At 45.4% G+C, this 17042-nt stretch overlaps 1 protein-coding gene across 1 annotated transcript; it reads left to right on the forward strand.

Annotated features, from left to right (window-relative positions):
• The first annotated feature begins 8908 nt into the window (after positions 1-8908).
• On the forward strand, positions 8909-15701 carry EDN1 (endothelin 1). Its single transcript, XM_046005650.1, has 5 exons — positions 8909-9286; positions 10843-11011; positions 12441-12599; positions 12749-12862; positions 14417-15701. Exons 1-5 carry the CDS (start codon positions 9223-9225, stop codon positions 14517-14519), a joined length of 609 nt encoding a protein of 202 aa, XP_045861606.1. The 5' UTR covers positions 8909-9222; the 3' UTR covers positions 14520-15701.
• Positions 15702-17042: the final 1341 nt, after the last annotated feature.

Consider the following 17042-nt stretch of genomic DNA (forward strand, 5'->3'; position numbering starts at 1 on the left):
CAGTTTAGTATCTCTGCAGCCCAGGTGAAAATTTTTACAACACATTTCACCTCAGATCAGGAAACACTTATGGGGGATTAAAATGAAAGGGACTTTTCCTCCTCAGAATAATTTTCTTGTCCTTTTTAGATCCTTGCAGACCATATTTTTCCTGCTGCTACTTCATAGCTCGAGTCCTATGTTTTCAGTTATAGTGTGGACGAACTCAGATGCTCAGTGTCTGAAGTGTACCTTCATGCTTATGGTGTAATCTTTTCTCTTTCAGATGCCCGTGCACTCTGTCTTTTGTGATTCAGGTTTTTTTACTTTTCAAATCCAAGATCTCTGCCATTACTTATGATTTTGATATTAAGCTACATATCCCCCGCCCACAGTCAACATCCAGTAATGGCAGCTTAGCTAAAATTGTTCTTCCTCTGTCCTTCTTCACACTACTTTTATTTGCATCATGCATTGGTGAAGACTAGCCTTTCCTCTTTCAGTGGATCCTTGACTGTAAAAAAGAATCGCACGTCGATCTCTGTATATACTTCCCTCATGAAACTCTTCCAATCAATATGGCCGTCTCCTTTCTTTGACAGACAGCCTCTTTTACTCAGGCATCTTGAGATAAATAGATGATAGTTTCCCTGTTTATAATGGGGTGAGGCAGCTCGAGAGGTTAAGTCCTCCGAGTGAGGGTAGGGTTGCCCAGTTAGCTGACGCCAGTCCCTGCTGAGTCAGAAAACTTCTATGTGGACCATGTCACTGTTAGGAGTTCCGCTTTCCGAAGAATTGGGTCTTCTCATAATCGAGCATTCTGACTAAATTTTCGATTGGGTGACTTTGCCCAGCTAAGTGTTCTTTTCCTAATGGGTCCTTTTCACCCCTGTTCTTCAGATAATGGGTGGGAGCTCCTCCAAGGGCGATAGCCCTTTTTGGATTCCCTGTTCCCTGGAAGCCTTCAAAAAATTCCTGAGAATGTATTTCTTATTTATTATTTCTTCCATTACGTGTCTAGGGTTTTAAAGCGACATCATATTATGTTTCATAAAGGGAAAAAGCAAAGTAAAAATAGATTCGGTGGAAAGGAACTGAAACCATCATTAGGATTAAAGTGTCCTGCGTGTGATTTGGTCATCCCCTGAAAGGAGGAAGAAAACAATCCATAGCTATAAAAAGATGTTAGCCAATCCATGCACGTGGGGAACCTGTGCTCTCTGTCCCATTTTGTGGGGCCCAAGTCACCATAACGTGGTAAAATGTTCCGTGGAAGGGGGGGAGGGGTTTGGGGAGAGAATTAAAGAAAAGGAGGCCGCTGGTGCAGAGACCTGGTCATTAGTCCAAAAAGATAGTTTCGTCCAGATAATGTATAAAAATAGAATGGACGTTGGGGGAGAAAGAACAGACAGAAAGAAACAATGCTGTTAAAATGCTTTATCTAGAAAATGTTAGCTCTCCCTGACTAGTCTTGAAACAACTTGGGGGAAAAAAGTCTTTAAACAAGATACTTTGCAGCTCACAAAATCTTTTCCACTTTGTAGCAAGATAATACGCTTTTACATGAACATTATCAGTTTCCAAACTCTCTTAACTCATGCTTCCCTGCTTCCCTCACATCCCAGGAAGGAGGGAGACTGAGACCCTGAGACCCGGGGGCACAGCTCCGTGCCTGACCCTCACGCCCCAAGCTCCCCTCCCTGTCCCCCTTCCCCAAGATTCCCCTTTCCTGTCCCCACTTCCCCACCCTCCCCTCCCCTCCTTTTAAAGTGAACCTTCGGTACTGCTTTCCCAGAAGACCTACAGTGGCCTGAAATTCAACCATAAGCAGACACCTCCCATCTTCCTTCTTTTTATTCCCATATTCTCTAAAATAAATCAGCCTAAGGTGGTAACAAACACAAGGTCATTACTCCGCATTCTTTGTTCTTGTGAGTCATACCTAGGAAAACAAGTGTACTTCAATGTTTTTGGACTTAGCTCACTGTCCTTAGTAAGAACTACACTTAGGGAAAGACAATTAATCAATAAATGTTAAATAATATTAAAACAAAAAATATGCAGGAGTTTTTTGAGCTTCACAGAAAAAAAAAAGTAAAGACTTTAATTTCCAGGAAAATTATTCTTGTAACCACTCCAAAAGTTTTTTTTTTTCATCAAAAGAACAAATGGAAAAAAGCACAAATGCCAAATAAAACACAACCCTAAGCGTTAAATATATTCTGGAGCTTGTGAAATTAAATTTGCATGTTTAAATGAATCCAAATGCCCCTTTAGAAAAGTAATCCACTTTTCCCCTAATTTTTTTTCTCTATGTTGACAACCAGTAATAAATATTCTTTCCTTTCTCACTGCATATTCAGATTTGGGGAGTTTATTCAAATAAAAAATTATTATTTGAAAAGAAAGGTACTTTTGTCAGAGAGATAGCTTAGAGAGGGAGGGTTGCATTCTTACTTGTAAGTAGGCAGCAAATAGGAATAATAAAATCATCCTTGCATTTAATTTATTCTCAAGAAAGGGACAGTCTAGAACTCCAGAGTGAACACGTGTTTTCCCCCGGAAAATGGCTGAGTCCAAAAAGGAGAACTGCAAAATGTGGGAATAATTTTAACTCATTTAATATTTTCAAATACAAATAGAATCCAGACCTTCCAATGGCGACATAGTCTACACAATGATCTGTCAACATCATTTGAGCTTATGTACTCAGAAGGAGTTCTTCATGGTTCCTGTTACTTTTCCTTCTAGTGGCCCATGTCCACCAGGACGTCAGAAACTGCAGTGTGAAAATGGTAGACGTTTTACATCCTACTGGTACATGGCAGGGGTATGGGACACACTGGCCACATAGGTCACCTACACAATCTTTCTCTCTTTCATCATCGGCCATCTGGTCCCCGACACCGTAAATCCAATAAGCCAATCGTCTAATTAGAACACCCTGCCCCTTCTTAGCCAATTCCTATCCTTTGTCCCAGCTCCCAAATCCTCTCGTCTTTGAAGATCTTTCCCACTATCTTTTAGACTCTCCATTCAGCCTCCTGCATTCCACGATTATTCCTGGAATCATTTGGTGCCTGGTACGGTCACAGCCCTTGCGCCTTTAGAAATACCCCAGCTTCCCCCAACCACCGGAGTGATTGTTTGCCCGACCCCTCAGTTTTGCTTTTCACCTGGTGACTTTTATTAATCCTCTGACAGTTTATTGACTTGTGAATACAAAGTCCACCGTACTTGTCCACTGGAACACACGTAGAATCACTTTGACACCCGGTGGGGGTGTAATACAGACATGAAATTGGAGGAGTATAATAATGGAAACATCCTGCTTTCAGATTTTTAATATGAAAATGAATTTCAAATGAATCATTTTTTGCTACTTTCCTAGGTTAGCCCTCTAACGTTCAGCAGGACACCAAAGGTTTTTATTACAAAGAAGTTGAGAAAGGGCTAAGACACTTGGCTTAGTTTTTGTCATGATAGATGAGGTGCAAAAGAAACCCTTTTCAACTTTATTGAGATATAATTGACATATAACACTGTGTAAGTTTAAGGTGTAGAAAGTGTTGATTTGATATACATTGATACACTTACAGATTGCAAAGGCCTACCATTGTAGGGTTAGCTAGCACCTCTGTCATATCACATAATTACCACTTCTTCTTTGTGGCAAGAACATTTAAATCTATACTCTTAGCAACTTCCAAGTACAAGTAATACAACATTGTCAACTGTAACAACATGGTATAAATTCTGTCTCCCCAAGGTATTCATTTTATAACCAGAAGGTTACACCCTTTGACCAAATCTCCCTATTTCTATTACCGCCCCCCACTCCCAACCACTGGTAACCACCATTCCACAAGAAATTCTTAAAAGACAAAAAAAAAAAAAAAATACACCGACAATATTGAAGTGGAGTCACGGAAAGCATTCCAACCACACTTAACCAGAGGCAGACTACTCACTCACATCAAGGCTGGCCTAAGGAAACATGAAGGTAGCCATTGTATTTTCAGGCAACGGCTCCAGAATGAGTTTCTTTTGGCTTCTCATTCAAAAACGTGGAAGGAAAGCTTGTCTAGAATGACTACATAGATCTGGTTTAAAGAAGTGACTTGATTCTACTCAACTCACTCTCAAGTGGTGTTCTTCTTTAACTCCTACATCAGAATCTCTTCAGTTCCACATGTCAGAAATTAGACAGGATTAAAATTAAAGAGAAAAATATGGGGAGGCAGCCACTGGCCGACACATTTTTTGGTCTCTCTGATGTGTGAAATATTATAATTACTCTCCCATTCCAATCTCTATGTCCATATGTGGGGTGCGTGCATGCGTGTGTGTATGTGTGCATGTGTGTGTGTGTGTGAGACATACCGGTGGAAACACTCAAAGAGGGTATTTAAATTCAGGATGGGGGGTCAAAAACAACACTAAGGTGATAAACCCAGGGGAAATATCAACTAGGAACTTTTGGACATGGACTCTGTTTTTGTAGATTCTGAACGCTAGAATATCTGTTTCTTTGAAGTGAGCTCGTATGAGAGCTTTGATGCAGAATATTTTGAGATGACCTTAAAGCAGATTCAGAGAGCTGAATTAAACCAGGGATTCTCAACATAACAAACATAACTTATACAAAAAGTGTAAGACATTACCATGTAAGGAGCCATGTTCCCTAAGAGTGGTAAGCATGTTGGTGTTAGGATATAAGGTGATATATGTGGCTAAATATTTTTTATTTCCAATAGCTTAATGAACACACAATAGTTATGTTCATTTTAACATGTATTAAACTATGATTTCATGGACATTACTTAACCCTACAAAGCATGGCTTCATGTATACTGCTGCTTACGATAGCAGTAATAGTAAATTGCCTTAAAATTGCTCAAGTAAAAGAAATTAGTCACGGGGCGCCTGGATGGCTCAGTAGGTTAAGCGTCAGCCTTTGGCTCAGGTCATGATCCTGGGGTCCTGGGTCCGGCATTGGGCTCTCTGCTCAGCAGGAAGTCTGCTTCTCTCTCTCCCTCTGCCCCTCCTCATAACTCATTGCTCTCTCTGGCTCTCCTCTCTCTCTCTCAAATAAATAAAATCCTAAAAGAAAGGAAAAGAAATTTGTCAGTGAATGGAGAACATTCTGTAAAAGTGTACAGGTGGCCCACAAGGATAGCAACATTGTGAAAGACGTTTATGAGTGACTGAGGTCAGGGGACGCCATGTTAAAGAATTGCACACATTCTCTGAAACTAAAGACTTGCTGTTTTTGGCTTATGGATGAACGCGTCAAGGAGACATTACACGTTTGTAAAATGCAGGCGGTGAATCTCTCCTGAGTGTCATCTTATTTCATTCGCTGAATAGACCATTGTATTCTGGGCTGCAGAGGGAAGCTGTGCTGTCGATGACTCCTGGAGGTGTATAATGTATCGCGGAGTAAGGTCTGTAGCGCACGCTCTTGAGCAACAGCATGATGGGACCTCTGTGCTATGCCCTATGCAGAGTGAAAATGTCAAACAGGCAACAATATTATGATCGAACCAAGTCTAGTGACATGGAGAGCTTCGCCGTGCCTGTACTCAACTAGTTTCCCATTCTTCGGGCTATCGTCAAGCAACCGAACGTCTGTTCTTTTTGCTGAGCTAAATGCAACATCTCACGCCAGATTTATTGGCTTGGCAAAGTTGCAAATGTTATTACGCAAAAGTTGAGAAAGAGCAAAGCCGAGGAGTGCTAAAAACAGTACACTTTGCTACTGTGTAGTATCCACATTTGGGGCTCCGGCTGTTTTATTTATAGATATCTATTAATACACAGCAAGAGATACAGAAAGAAATACATAAAAAACAGCTTTATCAAATAGTTTCCAGTATTCAAGTGTCATATCAAAAGCAAGAACAGCAACAGCAAACTGTTCTATTGAAGAAAAAAAGCTGTGTTCTTCAGTCTTCTCTCTCTTCCCTACCCTTTCCTCTCTGAGGTCTGTGGCTACAAAGAGCCCACACCCTCCGAGAACTTGGAGGGGCAAGGTTCAGGCTGTGGAGGGAGGTGAGATGTCCACATGCATTACTTTATCCAGCTTTTTTCACATCCACCTCTCCTACCTCCCAGGCCAGCAATGCTGTCAGTGGAGGAGAGGGAACACAGAGCTTGTAAAACTGGTTTGTTGGGGTTCTTCCTCCCTCTCTCGCTTCTTGGGAAAGTATCTTGCTGGGTAGTAGCCTGGCCTTTTCTGAGCTTGAGAGGGGTTTCCCCTTCCTCTGGCAGAAAGAAAGGGGGCTGTACCCCCAGTTGGAGATAGAGAGGAAGATGGAAAGGGCAGATCCCACCGCTCACCTCAAGACACACAGAGAAGGAGAGGTCAGATGTATAACATGCCCATAGGCGTCTTGGAAACTCAGGATTCAGAGATGGGAGCAAGACAGCCCTTGGAACCATGGGATTCTCCCAGATCTGAAACCCTGTGCATTTACCTTCCAGAGTCCTAGAAGGCCTGGGGTCAGGGTCGGGGGTGGATTACTGCCCACTTTTTGTATTTATAATTGAAACGCGTTCACAGGTGACACACACAGGAGAGGAGGGGAGACTGTGGGAAGGCGTGTGGGCAGTTTTCTTTTTGCTTCATGTCTCCACCTGATTGTTGGGAGCTGCTGGCACCCGCAGGGGCAGCCTCGGTCATGTGGGGGCGGCGGGGAGAGGGGCTTCCCTGCTGGAGGGTAACCCAGGCTCGACCTGGAGAGACAGGGCGGCGGGGGCGGTCATTTCCGGGAAGGAGCTTAGGACAGGTTGGTCCAGACTGTGACCGGGGTTTTGTCAACGTTGCCAGGAGGTTAAAGAAGTGGTGAGCGGGATCCCAGGCCACCTTTCTCTCGCTGTGTGGGGTGGGGTGGGGGAGGGGAGAGCTTGGGACCCGTGAATGGGACATCAGTTCTTTTGGACTCTTCTTGTGTGCTGAGGGGAGGAGGTCGGGACACACCAGCCAGAGCTGAGGGGGCAAAGCTGGCTTCCAGCGGGAAGTCACCTTGTTTTAGGGCGAGCTGTGCCCTCCCCAGCCCCCAGGGCTGGGCTGAGGTAAGCCTATGAAGAGGCAGAAGGCCCAGGCAGAGTCCCCCGGGGACTGGGTGGAGGAGGCCTGTTTGGTGTGGGTGTGGGAGGGAGGGTTCCTGCCTCTCCTTCAGCTCCAGCCTTTGCTACGGTGCTTTTTCCAGGGAACAGATCTCCTTACGCACCTGATTCCGCTACTGTTGCTGTCGCCCCCACTGGGACTTGCAGGGAGGTCCAGGGGCCCCAGGGTGCCCAGGTCCATAGGTTTGGTGCTGGGATGAAATCCGTCCTTTTGATTCTAGAGGTGAGGGGTAAGCAGGGAGAAGGAGGAAGAAATGGTTTGAGGGGCTCCTCCTGAGTATTGGAAATGGGTCCGCGTTTGAATCCCCCCCTCCGTCGCCCACCTGGGGAAGGGACTGGAGTTAAACAAGGTGAGGAAATGCTGCAAGCATCTATCTGGTGGTGTCCGCAGGTGCTAGGCGTAGACTCGCCTTTTTCCTGCGCAGGGAGGATGCTCTCAACTTCTCCCCTGGGCCTTACACTCAGCGCACCGCACGAACTTGGGGAGCCTCGGAAACACGAGGCTACTGGAAAAAGTCAACGTCTTACAGTACGTTTCTCTTGATAGCACGTTGACACAGCACGTTCAACTCCACAGCGGCTGCCCCCCCGGAACCTCATTGGGTAGTTCAAGGCCAAGGAGACAGAAATGGCTTTGAAAATGGAAACGCACGATTAAATGGGAGCTCTCATCCGATCTCCTTCTTCAGCCTGGCCATGTCCTCCCTCCCAACACCTCCCTCACTTCGTGGCCACCTAACCCCGCACTAGAACACCCCTGCCCTAAATGAAGAAGCCGAGGGGGGAGAACGATTCAGAAGAGGTGTCCTTGCGCAGGGGGCAAGGGAATGTTCTGAGGGGCACCCCCTTCTCATGGGAGGAGGCGCCTTTCCTTCCCGTTCCTCAGCTCGCATCTCGGGCTGGCTTCCTCCTGCTACGGGGCAGCCTGGGCTTTTCGTTTTTGTTCTCAGAAAACATCAGCCCCTGTAGCTCTTCATCGCCCCCTGGCGTTCCTCTCCCCCTATGACTAAACATTGGTGCTACTGAACGGGGGGGGGGGTTGGGGGGGTTGGGGGTCGGGGGCGTTTTGGGAAGGGGAAAGAAGGTGGGCACAGAAAGAAGTTTATAGGAGCTTCTACTCAGGGATATCGAAAGCACTGAGGTATGTGCCTGGAAGGGCTCTCTCTTTTTTTTTTATAAAGGTCCTTTGCTTGCCGGTCCTTCATTGATCTTTTTTACCGTGCGCGCAAAGAACTCTAGCAAAAAAGACTTGGGGGAGGGGGCTTGGAGTAAGGGACAAGTACCTCGATGTGCCAAAATAATCTGACTCCCAGTGAGGGGGGAGTGAAGAGAGAAAGCGTTCCCCCTGTTTAATCAACACTAAGAAATCGGAGACATAAAAGGAAAAACGAAGTGAACAACAATTAAAAAAAAAAAAATCCCCGCGCGCAACAATACAATCTATTTAAACTGTAGCTCATACTTTTCATACCAATGGTATGACTTTTCTGCAGTCCCTCTTCTGATTCTTGAACTCTGGGGCTGGCAGCTTGCAAAAGGGGAAGCAGACCCAAGCGCCTCACGGGCAGGTTTACCAAAGGTCTCTAATGGGTATTTTCTTGTTCTTAGCCCTGCCCCTGAATTGTCAGACGGCGGGCGTCTGCCTCTGAAGTTAGCAGTGATTTCCTTTAGAGCCCGGCCTTATCTCCGGCCGCACGTTGCCTGTTGGTGACTAATAACACAATAACATTGTCTGGGGCTGGAATAAAGTTGGAGCTGTTTACCCCCACTCTATAGGGGTTCAATATAAAAAGGCGGCGGAGAGCTGTCCAAGTCAGACGCGCTTCTGCAGCGGCGCTGGGGCGAGCGCGCACAGGGTTCTCGGTCCGCGCTGCTGTCCCCGCACGCCACCGCCGCGTGCGCCCGCAGACCGCTCCCACTGCCGGCCCTCCTGGCAGAAACTTCTTTTTTCTCTCCGTTAAAGAGCACTTAGGCTGAAGGCTCACTTTGAGATCTGAATAACCAGAAGCGCTTTGACGGACCCGAAGCTATTATTTTTCTTCGTTTTCCTTTGGGTCCAGTGGGCAGGGGAGGACTTTGATCCCCCCTCCCTCCCCCCTTTTTTTTTCCAGAATGGATTATTTCCCCATGATTTTCTCTCTGCTGTTTGTGGCTTTCCAAGGAGCTCCAGAAGCAGGTAGGCACGGCGACTTGCAAGTCTCTGAACGTTAATGTCTTCTTGGCCTCCTTAATGTTTTTCTCGCTTCTGTTTTCCATTTCTTTTTATGACTGCAGCTCAGAGAGCAAGTGTCTGGGAATTATTGCTCAAAGCTACTTAAGTTTTCTAGTGGGGAAAAAATTCCTCTATTGAAAACAATTTCTCCTATAGCATTGGGATAACTTATTGTTATTAATGCATAGAGTATTTTTTTGGCTTTTAAAAATATAACTCAGGGAAAGTAAAGACAAGATATAATGTAGCTGAATTATATTTGCAGTGTATGTGTTCGTACAGGGGTAATAGAACATAGAGGGACTTACAGATCTTATTTAAATCGTGTTTTAATAGTGTGCGAATGTGTAAAATATTTAAACATTTCAGCTCGAAGCCAAGGAATTTTATTCAAGTCATTCAAGCAATGTATGAGCAGTAAAATCACCTGCATAACAGTCTGTTGAATAACCCTCAGGCGGTTTCAGGGTGAAGCAGATGTTTTCTTTAAAATTTGTCATTATTGACTTTAGGTTTCTTTTGGCAGGTTTTTGGCACCCAAAACACTGCGAGGGCTATTTTCAGTTTTATTCACCTGTTGTGGGAGGGGAGCTAAGATAAATCTTGGCTGCCTGAGACTTTAGATAGTACGTGTATATCTGCCCGTTTCCCCCTTCTTAGGGTCAATGCCCTTTTTTGTGTGGCTTTTCATGACCCTGACTAAAGAGAATAGATGTCAAGGGAATGAAAATCCTGGAATGTGTCTGATCATTTGAAATGTACAAAATTGGGCAGATAAGCCACATGGCTAACTTGTCAGTAAGGAGAGGCCATGCTGCGGTGGGGAAGGGGGAGGCGGTGAGTCCCCCACATGCTGTCCTGCTCCGGGGATCCACATTCCAAATCCACAGAACCTTGGTTAGGTCCCTGGGCTGCCGCTCAGTCTCACCCTAGGTCAACACTTTCTCTAGAGTTTACCACTTGCGATGCATATTGTAGAGCTGGTTTCTCTTCTTTCTCTCCAATCATCCCCTCAAAGCTCTTGAACTCCACCTAATTTCAAGGACTGTGTTATCACCTGGGCTGGTCCCTGCCCTCTACCAGGTGTGAAGTGTTGGATTCTCCCGTAAACTGCATGGGGAAGTGGCTCGGCACCTAGGAAGAGGCAGGTGGTTCATGGAACTTTAGCACTTTGGTCATCAACCAGCTTTAAGCCACTGTCCTACGAAATCGGGCTGTCCTTTTAAATTCCATGCAGAAGCCACCCCAGATTTCTAACAGGCGGCATGTCCACGCGTTTCTCTGCGAGCTGGCCAGTCGGTCCCCTTTTCAGGTGGCCGTTACCCCTGCCTGTGTGTAATCTCCCCGAAAGTGGATAAGCCAGTCGGGGTAAAGGTGAAGTCATGTTAAGGAGGGGAAGATAAAGAGTCCTTTTTGCTCTGTGTTTCTTGCTGAAGGCGGGCTGCAGGCTTCACGGGCTTTTATCTGCTCCGCCACCTCCCAGGGGACGTGCCCTGCTGACCTGCTCTTTCTCTCCCCAGCGGTCTTGGGCGCGGAGCTCAGCACCGGCTTGGACAGCGGAGGGGAGAAGCCCGCCCCCAGTGCACCCTGGCGGGCCCGCCGGTCCAAGCGCTGCTCCTGCTCCTCCCTGATGGATAAAGAGTGCGTCTACTTCTGCCACCTCGACATCATCTGGGTCAACACTCCCGAGTGAGTCTCTAGAGGGCGTCGTCACTCTAGCTATTCCTTACCTCTGGCTTCTCCAGAGACTGGAGCCCAGGGACGCTAGTTGCTCTGGGACGGGGGTCCTGGTTTGGATTCTGAGGGTAGCACTTCTGACAACATGAAGGTGCCTCGGGGGTGTGGGGGCACTGCCCCCCCATTCCTGAAAATACAGGGTGGGGTGGTTCTTTGCAACACAGGGGAGGGTCTTCTTGAGGGCCCGTGGCTCAAAGACTCGGGACAGCAGAGATGGAAAAGGCTGATGGCGGGCAGTTCCCTGCCACACACTTCCGAGCGGGGATGTCTTTTGGTGGGATCTGCTTGGGTTTAGGTAATCAGCTGCTGTGGTCAGACGTGGGTTAGTCTAACCTGTGCTACTCCTGGGAGGTAGAAGGGATTGTACAGAGTGATCATCAGTCCCTTCATCTTACTTATAGAAAAGCACAGACCCAAGTTGTGGACATCACTTGTGCAAGAATGAGTTCAGGGCAGAGTCAGATCTGGAACAGGGGTGTCCTGACTCCTCTGTACTCTCCCTTTAGAAAAGCCCATTTCAAGACAGCAATGGAAACATGGTCTGTAGATTTCCCTTCTGTCTCCAGAGCGGGGAAGAAAACAGATTCCCCGTCCTCCTCCATCCTGAAAATGGGCTCACCCATCGGACAGAGTTGTTAACCAAAACACGGCACACAGTGTCCTGTATGGGGCGACCAATTGGTGAGGGATGCCCCCAATCTAAACAAAATCAAATCAAACAAAAACCGCAAGGAAGTGATACTTCCAAGGAGAGGACTTTATTCCTTTTAGGTGAGGCTCAAAAGGAACTCTTTGGAATTTACTGGGGAGCCTTCTGGCGACGAGTCCTTCTATTAGTCATGGTTTCACCAGTTGCAGGAGATGTATGAAATTGGGGGTGAACCGTGCGTGCCGTAGTAGATCCCATACCCCAGCCCCAAGAGGCACTTTTGGCATTATCATACGACTTGAATTGAAAATAGATTTTCAAAATCATGTGAGTCATGGTTTTGCATCGAAGTCCCTCCCCCGCAGTAGCTGTTAAGTAGATGGAAAGTCAGAAAAGGAAGAAAATAGGAAACAGACACCAAAGCAGAGATGTCCTAATCTGGGACAAAAAACAAAGCTGCTTGTGTGGAGAAGAAACCGAAATTTGTTAAGAAGACAAATGAATTTCATTGAGTTAGAAAACTGGTTTTCTCCTGGTGGGGTATACACATGCAAGGGCACTGGTGGGCCCAGGACCCTGACCACCGCCATTCCTGGCTCTCCTAAATTGCATGACTAGGTGCTGTGTGGGGAGCTCCTTGTGTCCCACTGCAATGAGTTTGCGCCACAGAATGCATCATTTCAAAGACTGTTTCTTCTGCTGATATCTTTTGTTCATCTTTTTTGTTAATAGGCACATTGTTCCCTATGGACTTGGAAGCCCTTCTAGGTCCAAACGATCCTTAAAGGATTTATTTACCACAAAGGCAACAGACCACAGGAAGAGATGTCAGTGTGCCAGCCAAAAAGACAAGAAGTGCTGGACTTTTTGCCAAGCAGGAAAAGAACTCAGGTGAGGCAGAAACCCCTTTGCTTTCAGTCTTATGGCCTCCTGACCTTCACGTCATGATGTTGCCTTTTGGTTTAAGAGAAATTAACAGAGACTTTGTGAGAGCTGAAGTACCCTTGCTGAAATGTTTTGCTCTATTTGTATTTTAACAGGGACCAAGACAGTATGGAGAAGGGCTGGAATGACCCTAAGAAAGGCAAAGACTGTTTTGGGCTTGGAGAAAAGTGTGTTCATCAGCAGCTGGAGGCAGGAAGAAATATGAAAAGGTAAGAGACTGGCAAGGACAGCTAACCCCAGTCATCAGTGCCAATGGGCTGCTCCCCAGGTGTTCTCACCGTGATAGGAGAAAGGCTTAGAAGAAAAGAGCAAAGACTTTCAGAGTCTGTAGATTAAAAAAGAGCAAAGGAATCCCTCTCAAATATTGTTTGAATGCAGACCTTTGCCCACTGTACCCTTGAATGATCTTAATCACGTGCCATTCCATCCAAAGCTAGATTTTCCCAACAAGATACCTCTACAGACACCTTTGTCATTTGGTCATATGTAGTCCTTGATTTTCCAAATCAACGCATTTGCCACTTTCCTCGGGAAATTAACAATCCTTTCAGGGAAAGGAGTTTTTGCTTTTATTTTACTTCATTTTATTTTGAAGTCAGAGTCTCATGTATGATCGAGTTCTTCAAAAAGTAGCAGTTACTCCAGTGGCCAAAGGGGAAAAATAAAGTCATTAGGTAGGGAAGGTGAAAATTAGAGCATGCTGTTTGGGAAGGCTTGTTTTTTTAAACAGGGAAGTACATTCCGTGGAGAGCCCATATCATTCTGAAAAGCTCTCATCTCTTCTAGTCGAGCTGGGGCCGAGAAGGGAAGGAGATTAGTGCACACCGTGGGGTTGTGATGGGCAGCTCTAGAGGGATGACTGTTCTTAGTCCAAAAGATTTTGGAATTCACAAGCGGGGGGGAGGAAATCTGCACTCAGAGCTGTCACGTGTTCTACATTTCCCTACCCTGCTCCCTGGAAATTTTCCTAGAAATCCAGTGGCAAGAAGTTCTGCGATCAAAATGTGCTGTGTTGCTTACTGCTCATGTGTGGGACGGGACATCCTGAGCTGTTTGGGACGTCTCGCTGGTCATTGTCGTTTCCATATTTATAATATCAGGCCCCCGATGCTCCCCCCAGATCACAGGGATGCATAAGCCACAGTTCCTTCACTGACTTAGGAATTATTATTATTTTTTTATTTGTTTTGATTCTGTCAACAATTCAATCACTCTTAGAGTTCCCTTTCTTTTTCCTGCCGAAGGAAAACATTAAACCTGTAAAAAATAGAGATCTATATTTTTTCATTGCTGTACACCATTTGCTTTGGGCCTACCTATAGGCCTGCTCTCTTTTTATTCCTTTCCCTCCAAGTCATCTTTAACTGCTCTTGTGATTAAAAAGACATCCATGGCTATTTGAAACCCATGAGAAGGTAGTTTCCCCACAGAGTCACATGGTGATGGTAGTTGGGATGGGGCAACAGAGGAAAAGAAAATATCTCCAGTTTACCTTAAAAATGTACTTTAAAATTGCATTGACTACCCAGTTATCTTTAGATATGACCGTAGCTCTGCTCCCCTTCCCCACATCCCCAGCATAAAGGGCGGGCTGCCTTTTCACTTGAGGTTAACCAAGAGTAGCACGTTGTTGTGGTCAGCGGGGAAAGTTCAGGAACCCGACTTAGATTTGTTTGTGCCAGATTCTAATTTTAGATGCTTCTTTTGCCCAGAAATGATTTTTTTTTAAATAACATTTGTTTTCTCTTGTCTTGTTTTCATAGGTTGGACGCCATCAGCAACCGCATCAAAACAGCTTTTCGTGTTGCAAAGCTGAAGGCGGGGATCTACAGAGAGAATCAAGTGACCCACAACCGAGCACACTGATGGCAGGTCACCAGGGCCCGTGGCCGGCCCGCCCGAAAGCCTTCTCCTCAGCAGAAGGAACCCTGTGGCTGATTCTGCACTCTCTCCCCATGGCTGGGATCAGAGCAACAGCATCCTCCCTGCTTTGACCGACCATTTCTTGCTCCAACTGGCAATGGACCAGTGCCCTCGCTCTAAACATTCCAGGGAAGGTTAAGGAGTCCCCCAATCCATCTTCATTTGCCTCCATTGGTGATGACTGCTTTCGTCTCTCCTCGTTTGGGGTGACAAGAGACCACTCAGAAGGCAGAGAGACACACAGTGACTTGTGAATTCGGGTGTCACCATCCAGAGGGAGGACAGGAGATTCCACACATGGTGGAATTTCTGAAGAGGGTCCGAAGGGAGTGTTTGTGTCTCACTCAGGCGCCTGGCACATTTCAGGGAGAAACTCCAAAGTCCATGCAAAGATGTTCTAAGGAATGCACAAATTAAAAACACTCTCGAAGGACACTCAAGTTAAAAAAAAAGAAAGAAAGAAAGAAAGAAAAAGACTTTTTTTTTCTTTTTAAATTCACAAAATGCAAAACTAAAAGATACTGCTACTACTGTAAATCAGGATGGGTTTGATGAATCTGAGTCTACCTCACCTCTATTGCACTCTGGTAGAAGTACTTCCCCCCCCCAAAAAGAAGTACTTCCCCACCATTAACTATTGTCCTCCTCACCCCCTGCTTGGTCCCCTCCTGCCATACCCTCCCCGGAACCTCTGTAGTCCATCTTGGCTTCATAGATATCTGGTCTACCATGTCAGTAGTACATGTAACATTTTCGTGGTAATCTACTAGCTCTGATCCATAAGAAAAAAGATCCTTGAAAAAGAAGGTTCCCTACCTTGATCCTTGGAAACACAATGGTCTAGGGTTGTTTATGAAAGACATTGCAAACTAAATATTCGGTTATGCTTTAAAGCAGTAAAATTATTTTCCTTTATGTAACTGGCTAATGGAAGAGGTTGGATTAAATTTTGATGTACTTATTTTTTTATAGATATTTATATTCAAAACAACTTATTCCTTATATTTACCATGTTAAATATACGTTTGGGCAGGCCATATTGGTCTATATATTTTTTTAAAATGTATTTCTGAATGAAATTGAGAAAATGCTTTGTTTTGCCTGTCAAGGTAATGACTTTAGAAAATAAATATTTTTTCTCCCTACTGTACTGATTTCAAATGATTTCTGAAATTCCCAAGAAGTGGGCCAAAGTGCTGAGAATTATGAAGGGAAATGATTAAGGTTGTTTTTTTGGGTGGCAATAAGGAGGAAAATAGTCTTGGCTAATCACAAAAGAACTTCGTCTGGATCTTAAAAGTTGCCCTTAGATTACATTAGGGTACGAAAACAAAACAAAAACCCAGCTTTAATACCTCTGTCTTTCCCTGGATAGCAGGCTTCTGCTACTCGTCCCCCTGAAAACTCTCCAGGGGCTCGCTTCATGCGTCAACTTCACTTAGGCTATGAGACAGGATCCCACAGTTAAAGTGGATGGTGTGGTGAGAGGTGCTTTCTCCAGATCAACGGGCCGAAGGAAGCAGTGGCAAGATGAGTCCCCCAAACATACCTAATTATACACAGTTCCACACCAGAAAAATGCTTGGATTAAACAGCCGGTTCAGAGCAAGTGAGGGGCACCCCCTAGCTTTTTAAATTTGTTTATAGGTTTTTTGTTTTTTGGTTTTTGTCTGTTTGTTTTTGGCTCAGATTTAGACTTCTGTTTATTAAGGAGCACTAAGTGCCTTTGTATATTACTTGTTTATTAAATTCATTATTTGTTTATTAAGGAGCACTAATTGCCTTTGCTTCTCTGTGGTAGCCAGGACCGCACATATGCCAGGGGCGGTCAAAATAATCCATGTTGGGTCTGGGGCACAGACATTGTGGTAACACCCTCCTCTCCACTTGGCCTTGCTGGTCTTGCCAAACCAACCAGGAGACCGGTGTTTTGAATGGTTGTTACCAACAGAAGCCCAAAAGAGTTTGATGAGCTCTCAAGATGCTTCACCATCCTTCCCTATAAGAAAGAATTCCTGGCATTTGACAAATATTAGCTCATGATGGTGACTGTTGTCCAAACAGTGGCACATCCGAGGACACTGAATACCAGCCTTCAGGTGAGCGTGACCGGTGTCCCACGTGGAGTGTCCATCTTTATCGACACTGTTTTTTTTATCTTCCATTCTTTCTCTCTCTATTTTTTTAAGGGACAGTCCAGTATCTAAAAGTGTGGTTTCTGGAAGTCCATTTAAAGCAAATTTCTCCCTTTGCACTATAGGTCAGGCAGAGTTTTGATCTCAAGACACCAAGGACCAGGTATCCCTTGACCTAGCCAACTGTTTGTCGGTGTGTGATTCTTACGGGAACTGTGGCGTTTTGTCCACAATGACTGGGGGCTTGGCTTGAACTTGGGTGCCATTTAATCCTGAGCTACTGGTCCCCCTGCATCATGAGTTTTCCCATGAGTTAAATGAGGGGGTGGGG

Source organism: Meles meles, chromosome 5 (genome assembly GCF_922984935.1).
Source record: "Meles meles chromosome 5, mMelMel3.1 paternal haplotype, whole genome shotgun sequence".
NCBI lineage: Eukaryota > Metazoa > Chordata > Mammalia > Carnivora > Mustelidae > Meles > Meles meles.